At 41.6% G+C, this 25995-nt stretch overlaps 1 protein-coding gene across 3 annotated transcripts in view; it reads right to left on the bottom strand.

Annotated features, from left to right (window-relative positions):
* The window catches only part of RNF32 (ring finger protein 32), a 38764-nt gene that overhangs the window by 10718 nt on the left and 2051 nt on the right, over positions 1-25995 (bottom strand). For 2 of the 3 annotated variants that reach the window (XM_073810140.1, XM_073810139.1), the window contains exons 2-7: positions 25257-25348; positions 24175-24457; positions 14379-14521; positions 11439-11471; positions 10758-10882; positions 10505-10613 (exon numbers count right to left, since the gene is read on the bottom strand). In XM_073810140.1, the coding sequence (XP_073666241.1) occupies positions 10505-10613; positions 10758-10882; positions 11439-11471; positions 14379-14521; positions 24175-24457; positions 25257-25271 (708 nt within the window). In that variant the 5' untranslated portion in view covers positions 25272-25348. Of the gene's footprint in view, positions 1-8025; positions 9225-10504; positions 10614-10757; positions 10883-11438; positions 11472-14378; positions 14522-24174; positions 24458-25256; positions 25349-25995 lie in introns of those variants that run through there. The other variant, XM_073810141.1, reaches the window with a different exon arrangement.

Here is a 25995-nt window from a genome sequence, read left to right as displayed (position 1 = left end):
CTTATTGGGATATAACTGATGTACAACATGGTGTAAGTTTAAGGTGTACAGTGTGATGATGTGATGCATTTATATGTTGGGAAGCGATGACCACCGGAAGGTTAGTTAACACCCCCATCATCTCACACAGTTACCATTTCTTTTTTGTGGTGAGAACGTTTCAGATCTCCTGGCAGCTTTCAAGGCTGTAATACCATACTGGCAACTGTAGGCACCATGCTGTGCATTAGGGCATCTCCTAACTGGAAGCTTGCTCTCTGACCGGCATCTCCCCATTCCCCCCACCCCTCTCCCCAAGCCCCTGGCCACCACCATCTGCTCTGTTTCTTTGAGTTCGACTTTTTTAGATTCTACACATAAGCGGAATCATACCATATTTGTCTTTCTCTGCCTGATTTATTTCATTTAGCATAACGTCCTCAAGGTTCATTCACGTTGTTGCAAATGGTAGGATTTCTTTCTTTCTCCTGGCTGAATTCCATTGTAGATGTACCACATCTTCTTATCCATTTATCTGTTGACGGACACTTAGGTTGTTTCCGTGTCTGGGCTGCTGTGCCTAATGCTGCCATGAACAGGGAAGTGCAGAGATCTCTGTGAGATCTCGGTTTCATCTCCTTTGGAAGGACAGATGCCCAGGAGTGGAATTGCTGGGTCATATGGTAGTCCTACTTTTAATTTTTTGAGGAACCTCCATACTGTTCTCCATAGAGGCTGTACCAATTTACATTCCCACCAACAGTGCAGGAGGGCTCCCTTTTCTCCACATCACCAACACTTGGTATTTGTTGTCTTTTTGATGACAGTCATTCTAAGAGGTGTGAGGTGATATCTCATTGTGGTGTTGATTTGCAGTTCCCTGATGATTAGTGATACTGAAGACCTTTTTCATGTACCTGTTGGCCATTTGTTATGTCTTCAGAAAAATCCCTATTCACTTCCTCTGCCCAGTTTTTTAATCAGACATTTGGGTTTTTTGGCTATTGAGTTGTATGTGTTCTCTATATATTTTGGATAAAAACCCCTTATGAGATATATGATTTGCAAATATTTTCTCCCAATTTGTAAGTTGTCTTTTTTCATTTGTAGACTGTTTCCAGTGATGTGCAGAAGCTATTAAGTTTGATGTAGTCCCTTTATTTATTTTTGCTTTTGTTGCTTGTGTTTTTGGTGTTATATCCAAAAAATCATTGCTGAGACCATTGTCAAGATTTTCCCCTGTGCTTTCTTTCCTTTTTTAAATATTAATTTAATTTATTTATTTTTCTTTTTTTGGCTGCATCGGGTCTTAGTTGTAGCACGGAGGCTCTTAGTTGTGGTGCTCAAGTTTCTCTCTAGTTGTGGCACGAGGGCTCCAGAGCACGTGGGCTCTGTAGTTTGCGGCACACGGGCTCTCTCGTTGAGGCATGTGAGCTCAGTAGTTGTGGCACGCGGGCTTATTTGCCCCGTGGTGTGGGACCTTAGTTCCCTGACCAGGAATCGAACCCACGTCCCCTGCATTGGAAGGCGAAGTCTTAACCACTGGACTGGCAGGGAATTCCCTGCCCCTGTGCTTTCTTCTAGGAGTTTTGTGGTTTCAGGCTTTAGGTTTAAGTCTTTAATGCACTTTGAGTTAATTTTTGTTATATCCTCTTGATGAATTAATCACTTTATCATTATATAATGACCTTTTCTGTCTGTTACAGCTTTAAAGTCCATTTTGTCTAACAGAAGCATAGCTACCCCTGCTCTCTTTTGGGTTCCACATGAGTAGAATATCTTTTTCTGTCCCTGCACTTTGAGCCTATTTGTGCCCTTAATGGTGGAGTGAGTCTCTTGTCGGCAGCGTATGAGTTTTGTTTTTTATCTATGCAGTCCTTCTATGCCTTTTGATTGGAGAAATTAATTCATTTGCATTAAGAGTAATTACTGATAGGTGAGGACTTACTAATGCCACCTTATTGTCTTCTGGCTGTTTTGTAGTTCCCTTGTTCCTTTCTTCCTCACTTGCTGTGTTCCATTGTGAATTGATGACTTTCCAGAGTGGTACACACTCATCCTTTCTCTTGATCTTAGTGTATCTACTGTAGGGTTTTGCTTTGTGGTTACCATGAGGCTTACATAAAACATCGTATAGGTATAAGTGTATTTCACACTGATAACTTTGATTGCATACAAAAACTTTACCCTTTTACTCCCCCCTTTTGTGTTTTTGATGTCACAATTTACATCTTTTTTATAGTGTATATTCATTAACAAATTATTGTAGCTATAGTTATTTTCAATACTTTTGTCCTTTAACCTTTATAAGAGAGTTAAGTGGTTAATACACCATAATACTACAATATTAGAATATTCTGAATTTGACTACGTACTTTCTTTTACAAGTGTGATGTTACTAATTAGCATCCTTTCTTTTAAGCTTGAAAAACTCCTTTCAGCGTTTCTCGTGAGGCAGGTCTAGTGATGAACTCCCTCAGCTTTTGTTTGTCTGTGAAAGTCTTTAATCTCTCCTTCATTTCTGAAGGATGTCTTTGCCAGATAGAGTATTCTTGGTTGGCAGTGTTTTCCTTTTAGCACTTGGGCATCTTCTGAGGTTTCTGCTGAGAAATCCAGTTAGCCTATGGGCATTTTCTTGTTAAGTTAGTTACAAGCTTATTGTCTCTTGCTGCTTTTAAGATTCTCTCTTTGTCTTTGATTTTTGAGTTTTATTGTAATGTGTCTTGGAGAAGATCTCTTTAAGTTGAGTTTGTTTGGTGACCTATGAGCTTCATACACTTGGATATCTAAATCTCTCCCCCATCTGGGAAGTTCTCAGCCATTATTTCTTTATATCCTTTCTGCCTCCTTCTTCCTCTCTTCTCCTGGGACTCTAATAATTTACAAATTGTTTCTTCTGCTGTATCCCAAAGATCACATATGCTTTCTTCACTCTTTTTCTTTCTTTTTTCTTTGTTCTCCTCCTACTGAATAATTTCAAAGGTTTTGTCTTCTAATTCACAGGCTTATTCTTCTGGTTGATCCGTTCTAATGTTGATGCTTTCTACTGAATTTTCCATTTCATTCATTGTATACTTCAGCTCCAGAATTTGCTTGGTTCTTTTTAATTTTTTCTGTCCCTCTGTTAAACTTCTCATTTTGTTCCTGTATTGTTTTCCTGATTTCGTTGAGTGGTTTTTCTGTATTTTCTTGTAGCTCATCGAGCTTCCTCAAAACATTTATTTTGAATTCTTTATCACGTAAATCACAGATCTCCATGTCTTTGAGGTCAGTTATTGGAAGATTAGTGTGATCCTTTGGTGTTGTCATATTTCCTTGATTTTCATGTTCCTTGAAGTCTTGTGTTGCTGTCTTTGCATCTGAGGAAGCAGTCACCTCCCCCAGTCGTTACTGACTGGCTTCAGGAGAGAAATCCCTTCCACCAGCCCTGCTAGGATACTGAGGCTTCTCAGACGGTCTATGGATATGCCTGCTCCATGCTCCTTGCTCCCTCTGTGGCAGAATTCCAAGCATGTGTGCCTTCTCTCAATCCTGCAACACATCAGGCTAGGTGCTGACAGCCTCCTTTGCTTTCCCAAGGTGAGGCTGGAGCTCGAGTCGGTGGTGCCTCCCTGCCTGCAGACCCAGGCTGGCTTTCTGCACATGCTCACTAGCTATCTGCCAAAGCTGGCTCTCACTATCAGGGGTGCACCCAGGGAGCCAGCCACGTGGTGTGGGCGAGGCATGTGGAGTGCTGGGGCCAGGAGAGGGAGCTACAGGAGAGGCATCCCCAGTGGCTCCTGAGGGGGCTTCTTGATGGAGTCCTCAACACTGTTGGTAGGATCCATATCCCTTTAATGTCCTCTGAGAGTCCTATTTACTGCTTCCCCAGTCTTTTCCATCCCCAGTCATGTGGCTCATAATTCAGTACTCTGGATGGGGTGAGGGAAAGATGAGCCTCTTTGGCAGTGTCCCACATGGCTGGGGAAGCCAGGCACTTACTCACATGCCCTCATTTTCCCCTGTGGGGGAAATCACTTGGCCCTGAGCTGTGCTTCCTTGGGGGGAGGGTGACGTGGGTAAAGTCAGGCTATTCTTTCCCTCTCCAATGTGTCCAAACTTGTATTTCTTTTTGTTGTTCCAACAGTGTGCTGGAACTTTGCCTTTGGAAACGTGGGCTTCCACAAAGGCTTTCTTGTTGGTAGGTGATTGTCTAAGGCAGTGCTCTCCAGGGGCACCCAGGCTGCAGGCGAGAGGGGCTGCGGCAGCCTGGAGCAGGTCAAGGGCCACTTCAGGGTCCACAGCCTGGACCAAGGTGTGTGTGCCTGTGACTCGACGCTTGGGTGGGTGAGACTCCTCCCGGGTCCCTTGGCTTATGGAGCTGGATCCCACAGCTCCCACTAAGGCAGTTTTGTCCGTGGATGAATGCCAAGCTATGTTGCTGGTTAGGGGGAATACAAGTGAGGGACAACTTATTTGGCCATATTGCCAATGTCATCCTCAGAAAAACTTTTCCTTATCAGTATTTATATATTTCTTGTAAGTTTATTTTTAGGTATTAACTATTATGAAAGGGATCCTTTTCCATTGCATTTTATATCTGATTATTGTTGCTATACAGGATGCAATTATTATTGCATATTTATCTTGAATTTGAACATCTAATGGTTTGGTTCCAATAATTTTTCAAATGATTTTATAGATTTAAAATCCGTGTGTATAGACAGTAAATATGGGTTATATAATGCACACACATTGTAGTTTTGTTTTCTTGTATTATTGCATTGGCAAGGAATGGCCAAAGTGTGATTGTGGGTAACCTATTTAGCATCTTTAGGGTTTCACTATCTAAAATAATGTGTTTTTAGTTTCTGATATATAGTCTTTGTTGAGACAAGGAAATTTCATTTAGTTCTAGTTCGCTGTCATTATTAGGAATGGCTGTTAAATTTAATATATTTTCAGTAAAGATTGAGATGCTTTAGTATCATTTTTCTGTCATTTTCTTAAAATTTATTTTATTTTTGGCTGCATTAGGTCTTCATTGCTGCGCGCGGGCTTTCTCTAGTTGCAGCGAGCAGGGGCTGCTCTTCGTTGCGGTGCATGGACTTCTCATTGTGGTGGCTTCTCTTGTTGTGGAGCATGAGCTCTAGGTGTGTGAGCTTCAGTAGTTGTGGCTCACAGGCTCTAGAGTGTAGGCTCAGTAGTTGTGGCTCACGGGCTTAGGTGCTCCAAGGCATGGGGGATCTTCCCGGACCAGGGCTCGTACCCACCAGAGTCCCCTGCATTGGCAGGTGGACTCGTAACCACTGCGCCACCAGGGAAGCCCCTTTCTCAGTCATTTTTATATTTTATATTTCTTTCTATGTTTGCTATTTTTATAGGAGGTAATTTCAATTATATTTTCAGATTTAACAGCACAAAGTTGTATACAATAGTCTTGTATAATTTAGAGATAATTTCCACATATGTGATTATGCCTCCCATTCTGTGTATCTGCATTCTGCTTTATCTAATTTGTTTTAACCCTGGTGAGACTTTACCTCGTAGTTGTACCTGTTTTTTTTTTTTTTTGGAAGAGCTTTTTTTTCTTTTTTAACAGCTTTATTGGAGTGTAATTGCTTTACAATGTTGTGTTAGTTTCTGCTGTATAACGAAGTGAATCAGCTATACGTATACATATATCCCCATCTCCCCTCTCTCTTGCCTCTCCCTCCCACCCTCCCTATCCCACCCCTCTAGGTGGTCACAAAGCACCGAGCTGATCTCCCTGTGCTATGTGGCTGCTTCCCACTAGCTATCTATTTTACATTTGGTAGTGTATATATGTCAATGCCACTCTCTCACTTCGTCCCAGCTTACCCTTCCGCCTCCCCGTGTCCTCAAGTCCATTCTCTACATCTGCGTCTTTATTCCTGTCCTGCTCCTAGGTTCATCAGAACCACTTTTTCTTTTTTTTAGATTCCATATATATGTGTTAGCACACGGCATTTGTTTTTCTCTTTCTGGCTTACTTCACTCTGTATGACAGATTCTAGGTCCATCCACCTCACTGTTAATGTTTTTTAAACTCTGATGAGCTGTTTATCTTATAGTTTCTCTTTTCCAAAGTACCAGCTATTGGCTTCATTTACCAGTTTTACTTTTATCCTAATAAATTACTTATTTTATTTTTATACTTTCTACTTCCTACATTTAAAGATTTGAATGGTTGGTTCATTATTCTTTCATCTTTCTTGTTCAATAATAAATGTATTTGACACTACTGTCCTCTAAGTAAAGCTTTAGCGATGTACCACAGAATAGCAGTGTCATGAACACCAGAATAGTGTATGTTAGATTCCCAAATACACTTTAAAATTCATTTATTTTATTGTGATTTTCTATTTTATTTCTTTTGTTTGTGCATTCCTCATTTATTCTTGAGCATGTCTTTGTGTAGAACGTTTTTGTTTCATTTGGCTCAAATCTCCCATAAGCAGCTACTAGCAGATTTTTTTCAATGTAATTCAAGAATCTGTTAATACAGAAATTTATCTCAATCGTTGTTTGTTGTAACTGTTATCCTATCATCTTACGTTTTCTACTCATTATCCTTTCTTGTTGCCTTTTCCTGACTTGTACGGAATCTTTTTTTTTTTTTATTTTTTGGCCGTGCTGCGTGGCATTCGGGATTTTATTTCCCTGACCAGGGATCGAACCCGTGCCCCCTGCAGTGGAAACGTGGAGCCCTAACCACTGGACCGCAAGGGAAGTCCCTGTAGGAAATCTTTTTATATCACCACATATATATCCACTTTGGTCTTCATAATTGCTGTGAAGAAATCATTGTATGCATGCTTCCTTGGTGGCAGGGTCTTGGGTTGTTTATCGTTCTTCCTCTTTTATAATCATTGCTATAGTTAACATACTCATGAATGTATCTTAGAAAACATTATGAGCATATCTGGGGGGTAAATTTCTAGAGAAGGGACCAAAGGGAGCTGCCAGCCAGCAGGATGGTACATTCTTAGTTCTACCAACGGCTTATAAGACTATCTCCCCCTCCTTCTTATCAGCTCTAGATAATTATCATCAAAATTTTCAATTCTTGCCAATCTAATAGGTGAAATAGGTTCTTATTCTTGCTTTAGTTTAGTTTTCTCTAATTATGAGTAAGGTTGAGCGTCTTTTTATATGGTAATCACGTATCCGTAGTCCTGTAAACTGCTTGTCACATATTAAGGAAATTTGCTTCTAGTCCTTTGAATTGCAAATATGTTTTCCTGATTTGTCATTGGTCTTTCCATTTTTTCTCCCTATACATATGTTTTGAAGTTTTATGTAGTTACCAATCCGTTCTGTTATGTTTTGTGTGTGTTTATCGTTTTACAGATCCTACCAGAGAGGTCCTTCTCCCTCCCAGATGAGGAATTTATTTTTAATGCCTTCTTCTAAAATTACTCTGTTTAAGTTTTCATGTTTAACTCTTTGTTCTGTATGGAATATATTCTGGTGTGAGGAGTGGACTCCATTTTTGTTTATACCCTCTCCTCCTCCCTCCAACCCCCCCGCTTCCTTCTCATGTCTGACTCAAGCCCAACTCCTTGGGATTTAGAAACTGTACACTAGTTCTACATTTCATATAGAGTTTATCTTTACTTTTTTTTTTTTTTTTTTGCGGTATGTGGGCCTCTCACTGTTGTGGCCTCTCCTGTTGCGGAGCACAGGCTCCGGACGTGCAGGGTCAACGGCCATGGCTCACGGGCCCGCCGCTCCGCAGCATGTGGGATCTTCCCAGACCGAGGCACGAACCCGCGTCCCCTGCATCGGCAGGCGGACTCTCAACCACTGCGCCACCGGGGAAGCCCTATCTTTACATTTTAATTGTTAACATTTCACTGCATTTGTATTCTCTCTTCGGATGTACATGTGTATATGTGGGTGTGTGATCTATTTAAGGGTTAGATGCAGACATCACAATACTTCACCCCTAAATCCTTCAGCATGTGACTCCTGAGAACCAGGACACTGTACCTGACAGTGACACTGCAGTGAACACACAACTGACACATGACTACTGTATAATATATGGTCCATGTTCATATCCCCACATATCCCAATTATAGCACTGGTTTTACATTTAGTTTTGATCCAGGATCCAACCAAAGACCTCTCATTACATTTAAATGTTATATCTCTCAGACATCTTTGTTCTAGAACATTCCTCTTCTTTTCTTTATAACACTTTACAATTGAAGTCAGCTGTTTTGCAGAATATTCCTCACTTCAGATTTGCCTGGTTGCATGTGTCCTCACGACTGGGTTCAGGTGAAGCAGCTTTGGTATGAAAGTGCAAAGGCAGTGTTCGGTCCCGGTGCTCCTCGTGCACATTAGGGACCCGTGGGTCACTCTGTGCAGCTAGTGGCGGTCACTGGGCTGCGAAGATGTCTACCAGACCTTTCCAGTGTACAGACTTCTCATTCTTTTTATAAATTCTCACTGATGTGTGGGATGATTCTTTGAGATTGTGTGAAAATCCAGTTCCTCGACAGTTGTTCACCCAATAGCTTATAGTAATTTACTGACACAGTTCTCAACCTATCATTTGTGTGCATCTATACAGTCTGGATATATCTGTAGAATCCTGGGTAAAATGAAATTCGGTGACCTAGTTCAGTCACCTTTCAAATTCCATTAAAGCACACTGGCATTTTAAAGTTGTGGATTAACGCATCCTAGATCATGCCTATAGCTCAGCATGTGAGTTCCCTCAAGTTGGAAAAGGTAGGAAAAAATCATCAGATTGCAAGAGTCATTTCCTAAACAGAAGTGCAACAGAACAGGACCCCATCCCCTGTCCCAGATGTCCTCTGCACCCTGTCCTGCTGGAAGGGGTGTGAATGACTAGGAGAAAACAAGGTAGAATCCCACATTCTCGATCACAGCCTCTCACCCCCCTGCTTCTGCCCCGACTTCTCCAAAGGCCAGAGCGGCTGCAAGGAACTGCCCACCCTGCCAGAGGGGCGCCTCCTAGAGCCAGGACAGGGGACAGCATCATGGGCATCTCCAGCCGGCCGGCGCCACAGAAGCCACTGTTCAACTTCCGTCATCGAGATCCACAGTATTTTAAGGCCATTTGCTCACATACTGCCTTTAATGGTCTCCTACTCCTGAGGGCAAATCAAGTGTATTTTCTTGGTAAGTCTGAGGCACAGACATCACATAAGCCATGACTCTGATTTTCTTTTGCACATACTGATAGCCACCTTGCTTGGAACAGTTACCTAAGCGATCAGGAAGGGTATTAGAAAAAAAAATCTATTATCGCACTGCTTTAGAGTCGAGTCTAAATCCTCTTACTCTTCCGATTCCCGCGCAGTCCTGGGACGCTGTGAAGAAGCCCCTCACACCTCCCACCCCGGCACACAGAAGGTGGGCGAAGTTGCAAGACGCCAGAGAAGGAGACGCACAGACAGCAGCCCGGCGGCCTGAGGTCAGGCCGGGGGTCGGACGACAGCACGGGGTTGACGTGTTGATGGCAGCTGCACGGGGCCAAGGTCCTTACGCTTCACACGCCCACGGAAGTCATACAGCGGAAGAAAGGGGATCCCGCACACAGTGAAGGGTAATTTTCTATCACTCATTGTTCCATGTGGGAGTGCAGCCCCCAAAATAGGCACGTTTAGAAAAGATCGAAATAAATGTGTGAGTGATGCTTCCACAAATAAGTGTAACAGGGAAGTGTGACCGTGAGTTTTATCTTAGTGATTTGAGGGTCACATCGTCAGAATAGCATACTCTCATACCGTGCTGTCCTAAAGAAACGTGGACTATAGCACTAAATCTGAAACAGCATAAAGACTAACTTGAACAATATGTTAACATTAGTAATAAATACAAAATTTCCGGTGCCTACTGTGTGCTATGGGTCAGGGCTGGAGCAGCTCTGCGGGGAGGGGTTACTGCCTTCACATCACAGGCGCGGACTCTGAGGCCACAGCTGCAGCTGTTGGCCTGAAGCCGCTGAGCTGGGGAGGGAAGACCGGGGACTGCGGCCCGGGTAGCCGCTCCTTCCTCTGGGCCCGGCCATTTTGTATGAGGCACATAATGGAAAGTTGTCAAACAAGCCGAAAAGTACAGATAAAATGGTTAAAAGAAAGGGTAGAAACTGAACTTATTTATTTCTAAAACGCTCGCATTTTGGTGACCCCAGGAGGTCCTCAATAAAATGGTAGCACTGTGGGCCTTTCTTTCTTTCTTTTTTTTAAGTTCGCTTCCATTTCTCAGGGGATGTTTATTTAAACAACTGTCATAAAATGGCCAAACAGAAGTTGCTTTGAATTTAACCTTATTCCAATTTTATGAATTTATGATTTGACTAGAAGAGGAAATCTGAAAGTATGGACCGACTGGGTTAGAAAGCCAGTTTAGGGTGCCCGCATCTCAACCATTTGTAAAAAGCCCCAAACTGAAGTACGGCTCAGGGTTTCACGGCCTCGCTGGCCTCCGTGACCCATGAGTCACTGGCAGGGACCCGGCCCGGAGCGTCGAGGGTCACACCCACCTTTGCTTCAAAGAACCTTCTCCTCAACTTGGCGTCCGTGGGCGGCACCGTCCTCCTCAGCTCCCGGTACCACTTCCTGACCACGTGTCCCCTCCAGAAGGCCTGGATCCTGGAGCACAGAACCCCATCAGCCCTGCCGTGCCAGCCCCGGGGCGCGGCCAGGCCACAGGGAAGACCCCCCAGCAGCTTCCAAAGGCCTCCGAGCACCCTCTCAGATGGGCAGGCACGTTCCTGCGGCTCGGGGACCCCTCACCTGGTCGCACACTTTATTCTGAAGAGTCGGGCCCCGTCGTGAATCACTCTGGTTTGATACTGGTTCTTTCTACAGAGAGGACAGGTTTTTTTATTTCCGAACTTTTCAAAAGCCTGAAGGCATGCCTGAAGAAAAACATTTCGCTTAAAATTTTACGAGTAATTACTTATAAACAACATTTTTACTTCTAATGTAATTATAGTGTTCTTTTCTCTCGTAATTATGAGACAGTCCAATTCAGATTATGAAGGGAAGAGGTTTCATCAGATGTTAACACCTTCCTCCTGAAACTTGCTCCAAAAATGGTATTTTATAAGAATATACATGCAGATACATCAAAAACTTCTGGGAACACCTCACGTGAAGGCGGATGGTCCCTGCATACGGGCGACTGCACAATGAGCTCCGAGGGCGAGAGCTGTCACCCACTCTGGCGTACCGTACCAGCCACACTCTCTCATACAAACATCGGTGGCTCTTCTGCCACAGAAAATTCACCTTTTTCAAAACAGGACGAATTGTACTCTAGCCTAAAGTCATATTTCTAAGCATAAATGGTGGTTATGGATAAAATAAGTGGTTCCTTTGAGGAGCCTTTAAGTGAGAGAGACGAGGCTCCACCCCTCTGAGCTACAAGGATGCTGCGAGCAGTTCAGGATGGGACAGACGCGGGTTACTCACCCTGTGGAACACATGGGAACATGAAAGCAGCACCTGTTCACGAGAAGACAGAGATGTTTGAAGTTTAAATTAGTTTAAAAGAGAAGCAGCATCAATGCATTAATTAAAAGAAAAATTCTGACTATTTAAAAAGTAGGCTGTGTTGTTTCTTTGACAAATTTACAAAGCAGATTAACAACTTTGATATTTACAATATTTAGCGTTTAAGTTTAGCATAGCACAGGTATATAATCTCAGCAAGAAAAACTAACTTAACAACAATCTGAAACATCAAACGAACACATGAAGTTTGCTGTAGAATGAGTGTATATTTAAAACGGAAACAATTACAAAAGAGAAGTATTTCTGGGCAGATCCAAAGAGAGAGAGCACGCTGGTGAGGACCCAGGCTGGGGGGCGGGGAGCAGAGAAAGGAAAACAAATATCTTTCCTTAGGGCTTTGTTCAACTCAACTGCACTCTTGAATTTAATTAGCAATACACCCTAGAGACATATGAATCACTTTTTCTTTTTTAAATGCAGGGAAAGTGTGGTCTCCAGAAAATTCCACCTTCCTGTGACCCAAATTCTCCACCAAGTGATGACATTCTGGGCTGTGACAAAGGAGCTTGGACTGAACGAAGAAAAAGGTAGCTGGCTCTTCTGGAAGGAAAGGCCAGGGAGGGGTGAGACCAGGACAGCCAGCACGAAGCGACTCAGGCGCCCGCGGCCTCTCTCTGAATGTGTGGGACGGAGACAGGCGGCAGAGGCATTTCACCAGCAGTGCAGGCTTCCACCTTCCCAGGGCCACGTGATCCTGGTGAAACTTTCCAGTTTCAAAGTGACCACCGCCCCCCCCCCCCCCACCGTGCCTTCGTCTGGTCTACACTTTTCTTCTTTAATGGGAAGAATGGAAGAAATATCAGAACAAATAGAACTTAGAAAGATCTAAAACCTTTCCTTGAAACTTACTGCATGCCACCAATAACCCTAAATTGGAAAAACTCAGTAATGAAGGTCCTTTTTAATTACCAGCCTTGAATCTAACAGCAGCCTTTCGTGCATTCAATTGCTCATTGTCAATAGAATCATCTTTCAGAGTGTTTCATCTATCAACAGACATTTGATGATCTATATTGAATAATATTTTACTCTGTATATTTAAAATATACTTTCAGGGCTTCCCTGGTGGCGTAGTGGTTGGGAGTCCGCCTGCTGATGCAGGGGACACGGGTTTGTGCCCTGGTCCGGGAGGATCCCACATGCCGCGGAGCGGCTGGGCCCGTGAGCCATGGCCGCTGAGCCTGCGCGTCCGGAGCCTGTGCTCCGCAACGGGAGAGGCCGCAGCAGTGAGAGGCCCGCGTACCGCAAAAAACAAACAAAAATATATATTTATATATATATATAAATAAATATATATATATATATATATATATACTTTTAAATGTCCATAAACATTTGTTATTGGCAAACACTCTCTGAGATAACAAAAATAAACGATTCAGCCTTGGTGAATACACTAAAAATGTCCCAGAAGTTCAGATTAGATTCTAGCTGTCCCAGGCACACTTCCTGAGCTGGCCCACTGTGGATCACGTGAATTGTTTATGTCCTCATCTGTTAAAGGGGTATAATGCCTACCTCTGAGACATACGAGATTAACTGAAGCCTTCTCAAATCATTAAATGTCGGGAAAATGCCAACTATCGTTTATAACTAAGGAAAAAGCTAAACATGAGAACAATAGATAGAAATGCAAAATAAACACGCGTCTGTATCTATAACCGAAAATGCCATAGTGAGAAATTTATAAAAAACAACATGGAAGAAATGGTGGGCATGCTGCATCCTGACTCCCCCTTAAGATATTCAACTTCAAACTTTCATTCTTCATGCCACAGTCAGGCTAGGTATTTATAGCGTAATTACGCAAGAGGTTGCTGGGGCCAGAAGGATTCCTCGTGGCTTTATTAGCTCTTCTGCTGCTAAAATGCTAAATCATCCTAGAGGTATTTCTGTGCTTTAAGGGCTAATATCTTTCTGAAATATCCAACTTTCATATATGTAAGATTAGGTTCTGGTAGAGAACTAGAACATAATAAGTATGTTTAAAATAACGTGTGAGTTCAAATTAGTAAAGAACAAAATTGTATGACTGTGAACTAACTCATTAACAGTGAAACTTATTAAAGCGAATTAAGTTTGAGGGTTTACGTGCCAGTATAGTAAGTAAGGCTGGGGCTCCTAGGCTGTGAATTTTAAGCCTGCCTTTAACTGTATTTGCTGTATTTTTTAAAGCAAATTTCCAAGTGCCTCTGTGTAGGAAGCATAATGCTATGCATGTGAGAAATCACTACACGGTGGCCATTAGCTCAAAAAAAAAAAATCTAAGAATAGCAAAGTCCCTAACTTTCAGGAGATTAAAATTTAATTAGGCAGACAAAGTATGTATAGAAAAAACCCCCATGACATAGATTGATTGTATATTATGCATATTATCATCAATCTTACTATGGTAAACTTTCATGAATAAAGATTGTTAAAAGATTTTACTTAAAGATCCTTCCACAGGTTCTTTGGAGAGATTCAGTCTTGGTTTTTCTTTTATGGTTTCAAGTCACAAAACAACTTAAAAGTTCGCCACCCTTCTGCCCTCGGTGCCCTCCCGGCAGCGTCCCCGCTCACCCCCAGCTGCTCACAGCCAGCGGAATGGGAACATTCCTTTTGTACAAACTCTGTACTTGAGAACTAACAGTATTCAGTAAATAAGTCTGTTTAATGAGGGTGTTTAGCTCTTTCTCACACACATACTTTAATTAATGGAAACAAAATGTAAGTCTTTGAGGGTCACATAGGAGGAAGAGACTGGAAAATGAAGCATGGACTCCCTTAGCCCCAGTTCAGAGTCCAGTCACTAGAGAATGCCCCACGGGCCTGCTTATCTAAGCTCACGCTAAACACCTGCGGGCGAAGTTCGAATTCTTCTTTGCATATTGGGCACGGCTGCATGGACTCCCCTTGCAGGATGGATCTCTGCTTCACTTTTTCCCATTCGTCTGATGACAGTGGCAATGGGGGAGGCTCAAAGAGGCCCAGCTTCTGTGCTGAAGTTAAAACAATATGAAATATGAGTTAAATCTCTTCTAGAATATGGTAACTCATGCATAATTTTAATGACATTATTTTGCAAATATTAAAGCAAAACACTTCCATTGCATACTTTATTCCACCATATTTAGAATGCTGCTTTTTTACGGGTGCACAGAAGTCAAGGAGAATACTATCTTACATTTATGCTTTAGGCTTTTATTTACAAAGAATTCCCCATATCTATTTCATTTTCATGATTCTATAAGGTAGGCCGGACTGATATCACTTTTTTTTTTGCGGTACGCGGGCCTCTCACTGTTGTGGTCCCTCCCGTTGCGGAGCACAGGCTCCGGACGCACAGGCCCAGCGGCCATGGCTCACGGGCCCAGCCGCTCCACGGCATGTGGGATCCTCCCGGACTGGGGCACGAACCCGTGTCCCCTACATCGGCAGGCGGACTCTCAACCACTGCGCCACCAGGGAAGGCCTTTAGTATAGTTTATAGTGCTTGTTATCATTGGTGGATTTGCTTTGGCTGCTCTCTTCTTTCTTTTTTTTTTTCTTTTCAAAATTACTTTGTAATTTTTTTATTTTTAAGAATTATTTTTTATTTTGATAACTTTCTTTTTTTTTTTCTCCGTTTTCTTCTGAGCCATGTGGCTGACAGGGTCTTGGTGATCTGGCCAGGTGTCAGGCCTGAGCCTCTGAGGTGGGAGAGCTGAGTTCAGGACATTGGTCCACCAGAGACCTCCCAGCTTCACGTAATATCAAATGGTGAAAACCTCCCAGAGATCTCCATCTCAACGCTAAGACCCAGCTCCACTCAATGACCAGCAAGCTACAGTGCTGGACACCCTATGTCAAACAACTAGCAAGACAGGAACACAACCCCACCCATTAGCAGAGAGGCTGCCGAAAATCATAAGAAGTTCACAGACACCCCAAAACACACCACCAGACACAGTCCTGTCCACCAGAAAGATAAGATCCAGCCTCATCCACCAGAACACAGGCACCAGTCCCCTCCATCAGGAAGCCTCCACAAGCCACTGAACCAACCTTAGCCACTGGAGGCAGACACCGAAAACAATAGGAACTACGAAACTGCAGCCTGTGAAAAGGAGACCCCAAACACAGTAAGTTAAGCAAAATGAGAAGACAAAGAAACACACAGCAGATGAAGGAGCAAGGTAAAAACCCACCAGACCAAACAAATGAAGAGGAAATAGGCAGTCTACCTGAAAAAGAATTCAGAATAATGATAGTAAAGATGATCCAAAATCTTGGAAATAGAATAGACAAAATGCAAGAAATATTTAACAAGGACCTAGAAGAACTAAAGAGCAAACAAACAATGATGAACACCACAATAAATGAAATTAAAAATTCTCTAGAAAGAATCAATAGCAGAATAACTGAGGCAGGAGAACGGACAAGTGATGGGGAAGATAAAATAGTGGAAATAACTACTGCAGAGCAGAATAAAGAATGAAAAGAATTGAGGGCAATCTTACAGACCTCTGGAACAACATTAAACGCACCAACATTCGAATTATGGGGGTCCCAGAAGAAGAAGAGAAAAAGAAAGGGACTGAGAAAATATTTGAAGAGATTATAGTTGAAAACTTCCCTAATATGGGAAAGAAAATAGTTAATCAAGTCCAGGAAGCACAGAGAGTCCCGTACAGGATAAATCCAAGGAGAAACATGCCAAGACACATATTAATAAAACTATCAAAAATTAAATACAAAGAAAAAAATATTAAAAGCAGCAAGGGAAAAACAACAAATAACATACAAGGGAATCCCCATAAGGTTAACAGCTGATCTTTCAGCAGAAACTCTGCAAGCCAGAAGGGAATGGCAGGACATATTTAAAGTGATGAAAGGGAAGAACCTACAACCAAGATTACTCTACCCAGCAAGGATCTCATTCAGATTCGACACAGAAATCAAAACCTTTACAGACAAGCAAAAGCTAATGGAATTCAGCATCACGAAACCAGCTTTACAACAAATGCAAAAGGAACTTTTCTAGGCAGGAAACACAAGAGAAGGAAAAGATCTACAATAACAAACCCAAAACAATTAAGAAAATGGTAATAGGAACATACATATCAATAACTACCTTAAATGTAAATGGATTAAATGCTCCAACCAAAAGACATAGACTGGCTGAATGCATACAAAAACAAGACCCGTATATATGCTGTCTACAAGAGACCTACTTTAGACCGAGGGACACATACAGACTGAAAGTGAGGGGATGGAAAAAGATATTCCATGCAAATGGAAATCAAAAGAATGCTGGGGTAGCAATTCTCATATCAGACAAAATAGCCTTTAAAATAAAGACTATTACAAGAGACAAAGAAGGACACTACATAATGATCAAGGGAATCCAAGAAGAAGATATAACAATTGTAAATATTTATGTACCCAACATAGAAGCACCTCAATACATAAGGCAAATGGTAACAGCTATAAAAGGGGAAATCGGCAGTAACACAATCACAGTAGGGGACTTTAACACCCCACTTTCACCAAAGGACAGATCATGCAAAATGAAAATAAATAAGGAAACACAAGCTTTAAATGAGACATGATACATCATTCTCAATGGTGAAAAACTGAAACCATTTCCTCTAAGATCAGGAACAGGACAAGGCTGTCCACTCTCACCACTATTATTTGACATAATTTTGTAAGTTTTAGCCACAGGAATCAGAAAAGAAAAAAGAACTAAAAGGAATCTATATCGGAAAAGAAGAAGTAAAGCTGTCACTGTTAGCAGATGACATGACACTATACATAGAGAATCCTAAAGATGCTACCAGAAAAATACTAGAGCTAATCAATGAATTTGGTAAAGTAGCAGGATACAAAATTAATGCACAGAAATCTCTTGCATTCCTCTACACTAATGATGAAAAATCTGAAAGAGAAATTAAGGAAACACTCCCATTTACCATGCAACAAAAACAATAAAATACCTAGGAATAAACCTACCTAAGAAGACAAAAGACCTGTATACAGAAAACTATTAGACACTGATAAAATAAATTAAAGATGATACAAGCAGATGGAGAGATATACCATGTTTTTGGATTGGAAGAATCAACATTGTGAAAATGACTATACTACCCAAAGCAATCTACAGATTCAATGAAATCCCTATCAAATTACCAATGGCATTTTTCACAGAACTAGAACAAAACATTTCATGATTTGTATGGAAACACAGAAGACCCTGAATAGCCAAAGCAATCTTGAGAAAGAAAAACAGAGCTGGAGGGATCAAGCTCCTGGCCTTCAGACTATACTACAAAGCTACAGTCATCAAGACAGTATGGTAGTGGCACAAAAAACAGAAATATAGATCAATGGGACAGGATAGAAAGCCCAGAGATAAACCCACACGCATATGGTCACCTTATCTTTGATAAAGGACACAAGAATATACAATGGAAAAAAGACAGCCTCTTTAATAAGTGGTGCTGGGAAGACTGGACAACTACATGTAAAAGAATGATGGTGCAGTGGTTGAGAGTCCGCCTGCCGGTGCAGGGGACATGGGTTCGTGCCTCGGTCCAGAAAGATCCCACATGCCATGGAGCGGGTGGGCCCGTGAGCCATGGCTGCTGAGCCTGTGTGTTCCGAGCCTGTGCTCCGCAACGGGAGAGGCCACCACAGTGAGAGGCCTGCGTACCGCAAAAAGAAAAAAAAAAAAAAAAAAAGAATGAAATTAGAACACTCCCTAACACCATACACAAAAATAAACTCAAAATGGATTAAAGACCTAAATGTAAGGGCAGGCACTATCAAACTCTTAGAGGAAAACATAGGCAGAGCACTCTATGACATAAATCATAGCAAGATCCTTTTTGACCCACCTTCTAGAGTAAGGGAAATAAAAGCAAAAAATGAACAAATGAACAAATGGTACCTAACGAAATTTAAAAGCTTTTGCACAGCAAAGGAAACCAAAAACAAGATGAAAAGACAACCCTCAGAATGGGAGAAAATATTTGCAAATGAAGCAACTGACAAAGGATTAATCTCCAAAATTTATAAGCAGCTCATGCACCTCAATATCAAAAAAACAAACGGCGCAATCCAAAAATGGGCAGAGGACCTAAACAGACATTTCTCCAAAGAAGATATACAGACTGCCAACAAACACATGAAAGAATGCTCAACATCACTAATCATTAGAGAAATGCAAATCAAAACTACAATGAGATATCATCTCACACCAGTCAGAATGGCCATCATCAAAAAATCTACAAACAATAAATGCTGGACAGGGTGTGGAGAAAAGGGAACCCTCTTGCACTGTTGGTGGGACTGTAAATTGATACAGCCACTATGGAGAACAGTATGGAGGTTCCTTAAAAAACTACAAATAGAACTACCATATGACCCAGCAACCCCACTACTGGGCATATACCCTGAGAAAACCATAATTCAAAAAGAGTCATGTACCAAAATGTTCATTGCAGCTCTGTTTACAATAGCCAGGACATGGAAGCAACCTAAGTGTCCATGACAGATGAATGGATAAAGAAGATGTGGCACATATATACAATGGAATATTAGTCAGCCATGAAAGAAACGAAATTGAGTAATACTGTATGCTAACACATATATATGGAATTAAAAAAAAAAAGGTTCTGAAGAACCCAGGGGCAGGACAGCAATAAAGATGCAGACGTAGAGAATGGACTTGAGGACGTGGGGAGGGGGAAGGGTAAGCTGGGACGAAGTGTGAGAGTGGCATTGACATATATACACTACCAAATGTAAAGTGGATAGCTACTGGGAAGCAGCTGCATAGCATGGGGAGACCATCTCAGTGCTTTGTGACCATGCAAGAGGGAGGATATATGGGGATATATGTATAGCTGATTCACTTTTTTATAAAGCAGAAACTAAGACACCATTGTAAAGCAGTTATACTCCAATAAAGACATTAAAAAAAAAAAGAGCATGTGGTCCAACCTCATTAGTAACTAATATGCATAATAATTAGATTTTTAAAATAAGAGCTCCTGAAAGAATGACTCATTTACTCCAAATTGGGATTCTCTTCCTGATGTCTAATTTGCATCTACCCTGCTCAGGTGACTGTTCCGAGGCTGCTCGATCATTTCTGTAAACTGTACCTGCACATGGAAGACAGTCACTAAATCACTGTCACATTCTCCAAGCCTGTGCCTCTCCTGTGAGATGCCGTGTCTAGGACAGAACTAGCACTGTTAGCAGTTCTGGGGAGAATGATAAAGTGTCCACTGGGCACTGCAGCAACCTCAGGCTCCCTCTTCGTGGTTCAGCTCCTGCCCACAGGCCTTCAGCTCCTCTGCCATCCATCACCTGCCTTCGGACGCAAGTCCCAGCCAAACTTACTTTCCATACCCAGCATCACTGAAAACTTCATGGTGCTTCATCAAAAAATTAAATATAGAATTACCATATGATCCAGCAACTCCTCCTCTTGGTGTATTCGCCAAAGAACTGAAAGCAGGGACTCAAGCAGATATTTCTACACCAATGTTCACAGCAGCATTATTCACAGTAACCGAAAGGGAGAAACAAGTGTCCATTGATGGAATGGATAAACCAAATGTGCTATATGCAGGCAATGGAATGGTATTCCATCCTAAACAAGAATGAAATTCTGATAGTGCTACAACATGAACGGACCTTGGAGATGTTATGCTAAAAGCAATAAGCACAAAAGCACAAGTATCGTATGACTGCTCTTATACGCGGCTCCTAAAGCAGTCAGATTCGTAGAGACACAAAGTGAATTCGCGGTTGCCCAAGGCTGGGGGCGGGGACAGAGTTTGGGAAGATGAAAACGTCCTGGAGCCGGACAGCGGCGATGGTCGCTCAACAGTGGGAATGCGCTTAATGCTACTCAACTGTGTGCTTAAAAATGGTTGAAATGGTAAATTTGATGTTATGTATATTTTTTCTCTCTTTTTTTTTAACATCTTTATTGGAGTATAATTGCTTTACAATGGTGTGTTAGTTTCTGCTTTATAACAAAGTGAATCAGTTATACATATACGTACATCCCCATATCTCCTCCCTCTTGCACCTCCCTCCCTCCCACCATCCCTATCCCACCCCTCTAGGTGGTCACAAAGCACGGAGCTGGTCTCCCTGTGCTATGCGGCTGCTTCCCACTAGCTATCTATTTTACGTTTGGTAGTGTATATATGTCCATGCCACTCTCTCGCTTTGTCACAGCTTACCCTTCCCCCTCCCCATATCCTCAAGTCCATTCTCCAGTAGGTCTGTGTCTTTATTCCTGCCTTACCCCTAGGTTATTCATGACATTTTTTTTCTCTTAAATTCCATATATATGTGTTAGCATACGGTATTTGTCTTTCTCTTTCTGACTTACTTCACTCTGTATGACAGACTCTAGGTCCATCCACCTCATTACAAATAGCTCAATTTCGTTTCTTTTTATGGCTGAGTAATATTCCATTGTATATATGTGCCACATCTTTATCCGTTCATCCGATGATGGACACTTAGGTTGCTTCCATCTCCTGGCTATTGTAAATAGAGCTGCAATGAACATTTTGGTACATGACTCTTTTTGAATTATGGTTTTCTCAGGGTATATGTCCAGTAGTGGGATTGCTGGGTCATATGGTAGTTCTATTTTTAGTTTCTTAAGGAACCTCCATACTGTTCTCCATAGTGGCTGTACCAATTCACATTCCCACCAGCAATGCAAGAGTGTTCCCTTTTCTCCACACCCTGTCCAGCATTTATTGTTTCTAGATTTTTGATGATGTAAAGTGGATAGCTAGTGGGAAGCAGCTGCATAGCACAGGGAGACCATCTCAGTGCTTTGTGACCATGCAAGAGGGAGGATATATGGGGATATATGTATAGCTGATTCACTTTTTTATAAAGCAGAAACTAAGACACCATTGTGACTGGTGTGAGATGATATCTCATTGTAGTTTTGATTTGCATTTCTCTAATGATTAATGATGTTGAGCATTCTTTCATGTGTTTGTTGGCAGTCTGTATATCTTCTTTAGAGAAATGTCTGTTTAGGTCTTCTGCCCATTTTTGGATTGGGTTGTTTGTTTTTTTGATATTGAGGTGCATGAGCTGCTTATAAATTTTGGAGATTAATCCTTTGTCAGTTGCTTCATTTGCAAATATTTTCTCCCATTCTGAGGGTTGTCTTTTCATCTTGTTTATGGTTTCCTTTTCTGTGCAAAAGCTTTGAAGTTTCATTAGGTCCCATTTGTTTATTTTTGTTTTTATTTCCATTTCTCTAGGAGGTGGGTCAAAAAGGATCTTGTTGTGATTTATGTCATAGAGTGTTCTGCCTATGTTTTCCTCTAAGAGTTTGATAGTGTCTGGCCTTACATTTAGGTCTTTAATCCATTTTGAGTTTATTTTTGTGTATGGTGTTAGGGAGTGTTCTGATTTCATTCTTTTACATGTATCTGTCCAGTTTTCCCAGCACCACTTATTGAAGAGGCTGTCTTTTCTCCACTGTATATTCTTGCCTCTTTTATCAAAGATAAGGTGACCATATGTGCATGGGTTTATCTCTGGACTTTCTATCCTGTTCCATTGATATATATTTCTGTTTTTGTGCCAGTACCATACTGTCTTGATGACTGTAGCTTTGTAGTATAGTCTGAAGTCCAGGAGCCTGATTCCTCCAGCTCCATTTTTCTTTCTCAAGATTGCTTTGGCTATTCAGGGTCTTTTGTGTTTCCATACAAATTCTGAAATTTTTTGCTCTAGTCTGTGAAAAATGCCATTGGTAATTTGATAGGGGTTGCATTGAATCTGTAGATTGCTTTGGGTAGTATAGTCATTTTCACAATGTTGATTCTTCCAGTCCAAGAACATGGTATATCTCTCCAACTATTTGTATCATCTTTAATGTCTTTCATCAATGTCTTATAATTTTCTGCATACAGATCTTTTGTCTTCTTAGGTAGGTTTATTCCTAGGTATTTTATTATTTTTATTGCAATGGTAAATGGTAGAGTTTCCATAATTTCACTCTCAGAATTTTCATCCTTAGTGTATATGAATGCAAGGGATTTCCGTGCATTAATTTTGTATCCTGCTACTTTACGAAATTGATTGATTAGCTCTCGTTGTTTTCTGGTAGCATCTTTAGGATTCTCTATGTATAGTATCATGTCATCTGCAAACAGTGACAGCTTTACTTCTTCTTTTCCGATTTGGATTCGTTTTATTTTTCTTCTCTGATTGCTGTGGCTAAGACTTCCAAAAATATGTTGAATAATAGTGGTGAGAGTGGGCAGATGTAATGTATATTTTACCACAACAAAAATTTTAAAACCTCAAGCCCCTCTCCTCATCTGACCCCTCGCGTTTCTTCCCTGCTCTCCCGGTTCCTCCACCCCGGCTCACCAGGCTCCGCCACTCTGTTCTTATTTCAGTATTTCAGCTCCTCAAATGCCCCAGGTCTCTTGCCTCAGAGCCCTGCCTCTGTCTTCTCCTCCATGAAGAACATTCTTCCTCTGTTCTTCACAGGGATAAACACTTTTTATCCTTTGAATCTATGGCAGAAGCTAGCTCATGTTCACCAGCCTGTTCCCCTCCTCCTGGGCACACAGCTGGACCTTACTTCCCAGCCTCCCTTGCTAAAAATAAAAATAAGAAATAAAAATCAAAACCTTTTCTTTTCCTAACTTTGCAGTTTAAAATAATCTCGGACTTGTAAACGGTTGTAAAACCGTGTAAAGAATCCTCATGTGCCTTGCACTCGGCCTCCCCAGATGTTCACATTTTACACGCCCTGAGTGCAGTGGTCCAATCTAGCAATTTATGTTGATCCAACGCTCTTGATTAATCTATACTCCCCGCAGGATGTCGTTCTTGTCTCACTGACGTCGTTTTGTTCTGACCCTGATCACTCACAGGGCTCAGTTGGCCTGTCCCCTTGGCCTCCCAGGATCTGGGACAGCACCTCAGTCTTTATTTGCTTCTCTTGACGCTTTTGCAGAGCACTGGCCAGGAACTGTGTAGAATGTCCTTCCACCTGGGTCATCTAAGGTTTCCTCAGAGTTACATTTGGAGATGCATCTTTGGCGAGAACGCCCTAGGAGGGATCTGCGTCTTTCTGAGAGCCTGGCGTTGGACTTTGTCACTTGGTAAAGGTGCTGGCGCTTCTCCTGTGGTGAGCTGGTCCCCGGGGTAATGCCATGAGGCTGTGCCCCGACCTGTGTCTCAACGCGACTCCCCTGCTAGTTCCAGCGTCCTCAGATGGTTGTTATCAGTGTGCTCTTTACCACATGGTGATTTTCTATTTCTAGTTCTGGTCTACTATACTTATAGTTGTCATTCTACTGTAAGAAAGAGCCTTCCCCATTACTTATTTATTTCTTCAGTTATTTATTTATGTCACTGTAGATTAATGGATATCTACTTTATTCTGTTTTACTGATTCTTACTCTACTTATCATTACTATCTTCATTTTCTTACTCAAATTGGCCCCATTATCACTTTTAAACTTCAGTACAGACATATCTTTCTGTAAGATCATAAGTTAAAATAATTTCTGTACCAGAGAAAATGGTACTATTAATCTCAACCAGATTCTTTAGGTCTAATAAGTCAAAATATGAATGAAGATCAGCTTACCTAAAGTTAGTGGTGGTGGTTTTGGATCAAGAACGTATTCTTTTTCTGGATCTTCCGCTTTAGGGCCTTGTGTGGTTTTTTTAAGTCCAGTATCTATTGTTGCTTTTGTATTTCTTTTTAGAGACTTGGATCTGTTCTCTGTCCAAGAATGTACATTTGTACATTTGTCCTTTGTCTTAGAATGATCTGCTATTGAAAGATTTCCAAGTTGAAGATCACGTAACATGTGATCTTGTAAAGCCACTGCAGTGACTGCTAAGTTATCCTGTTTAGATGAATGACCCTAGAAAGTGGGGAAAAAAGCCTTACATGCAGAACATTATCGAATGTACCATTTACAGGAAAGCTTATGCTCTAACAGTCAACCTGGATGCCACACCAGACCAAATCCAGTAGTAAAGGATGCTTCACCCAGCATTACCCAGGTCAGGGGAGCAAAGCCCAGTCTCACCATTTATGCTAACGACATAGTAACATCTTTTCACTTAATTACTAAGGCCTTAATCGTAATATGAATAAATGCATTCTGACGTATATAAGCTGTGCGTGCCTGAGCACATTCTGTTTCACTATAATTAGACTCCAGGCAAAGCTTACTTCTGTTACACTAAAGAGAAACTTGCATTTACGTGTATGCTTTTTTAGTGAAAACTTATACAAAATACAATTTCCATGCAGCTAAGAGATGCTTACACCAAGTACTACAGCTGACAGTTCCTCACTGAAGCAAGGTTTGCAAACTATTTTTTATACTTTCAAATAGCTGAATTAAAATATATTCATGAGTGGGGCTTCCCTGGTGGCGCAGTGGTTGAGACTCCGCCTGCCGATGCAGGGGACGCGGGTTCGTGCCCTGGTCCGGGAAGATCCCACGTGCCGCGGAGTGGCTGGGCCGGTGAGCCATGGCTGCTGAGCCTGCGCATCCAGAGCCTGCGCTCCGCAACACGAGAGGCCACAACAGTGAGAGGCCCGCGTACCACAAAAAAAAAAAAAAAAAAAAAAAATATATATATATATATATATATATATATATATATATTCATGAGTAAAACAATGTGTATGTTTTAAAAAGGATTTTGTACCTTATTTTTTAACATGCTGACCCAGGAGAAGTGGTTTCTTGGCTATATCAAATTATATCATCATTTCATATCCCAGTTCTTTGATTCTTCTACTGTAAAAAAGCCAACAGAAGGCCAACGTTAGAGTGTACCTAAAATCTCTGATGAAGTTTATGGGGAAGAGAAATATGGAGAGTCTAAGTGATGATGATGAGTGCGCACCAGCACAGCACTCAGCTCTCTGCTCTGATCCCAGAGGAACTCAAGCCGGTCGTGACTCGATCCACCTGTCCTCAAGCAGGTCTCCTGATAGTTGGAGGGAACCTATTAATATGAATGAGAACAATCTGTTGCTAAATATAATGTGACTATACGTGAATACAACAAAATTTCAGACTACAAAGATCAGAGAATGTAAGTGAAATACCTCTTAAAGGGATAAGATTAAAACAGGGATTTGAAGGACAGAGAGCAGGCAATGAACATGCTACCCCACAGGTACAAGAAAAGCACAGGCACTCCAGAACTCAGCAGGTGTTTATGTTTTAGAGAAGGGAACAGTGGACGCTCTGGGATGTAAGAGGAATACTGTCTGACTTCACTCTGTCCACAACAGAGACATACATGGCTTCTAATCTTGCTCTACCTGTTTATACAAGATACGCAGCATATCTGAGTCTGTTCCCCCACCTCAAGACAGATATAATAACGCTCTCCTTGCAGGGTTACTGTTAGGATTAAATGAGACAACCTTTGTAAA

This window comes from Tursiops truncatus, chromosome 9 (genome assembly GCF_011762595.2).
Source record: "Tursiops truncatus isolate mTurTru1 chromosome 9, mTurTru1.mat.Y, whole genome shotgun sequence".
Taxonomy (NCBI): domain Eukaryota; kingdom Metazoa; phylum Chordata; class Mammalia; order Artiodactyla; family Delphinidae; genus Tursiops; species Tursiops truncatus.
This window is presented reverse-complemented; position numbering and strand designations above follow the sequence as displayed.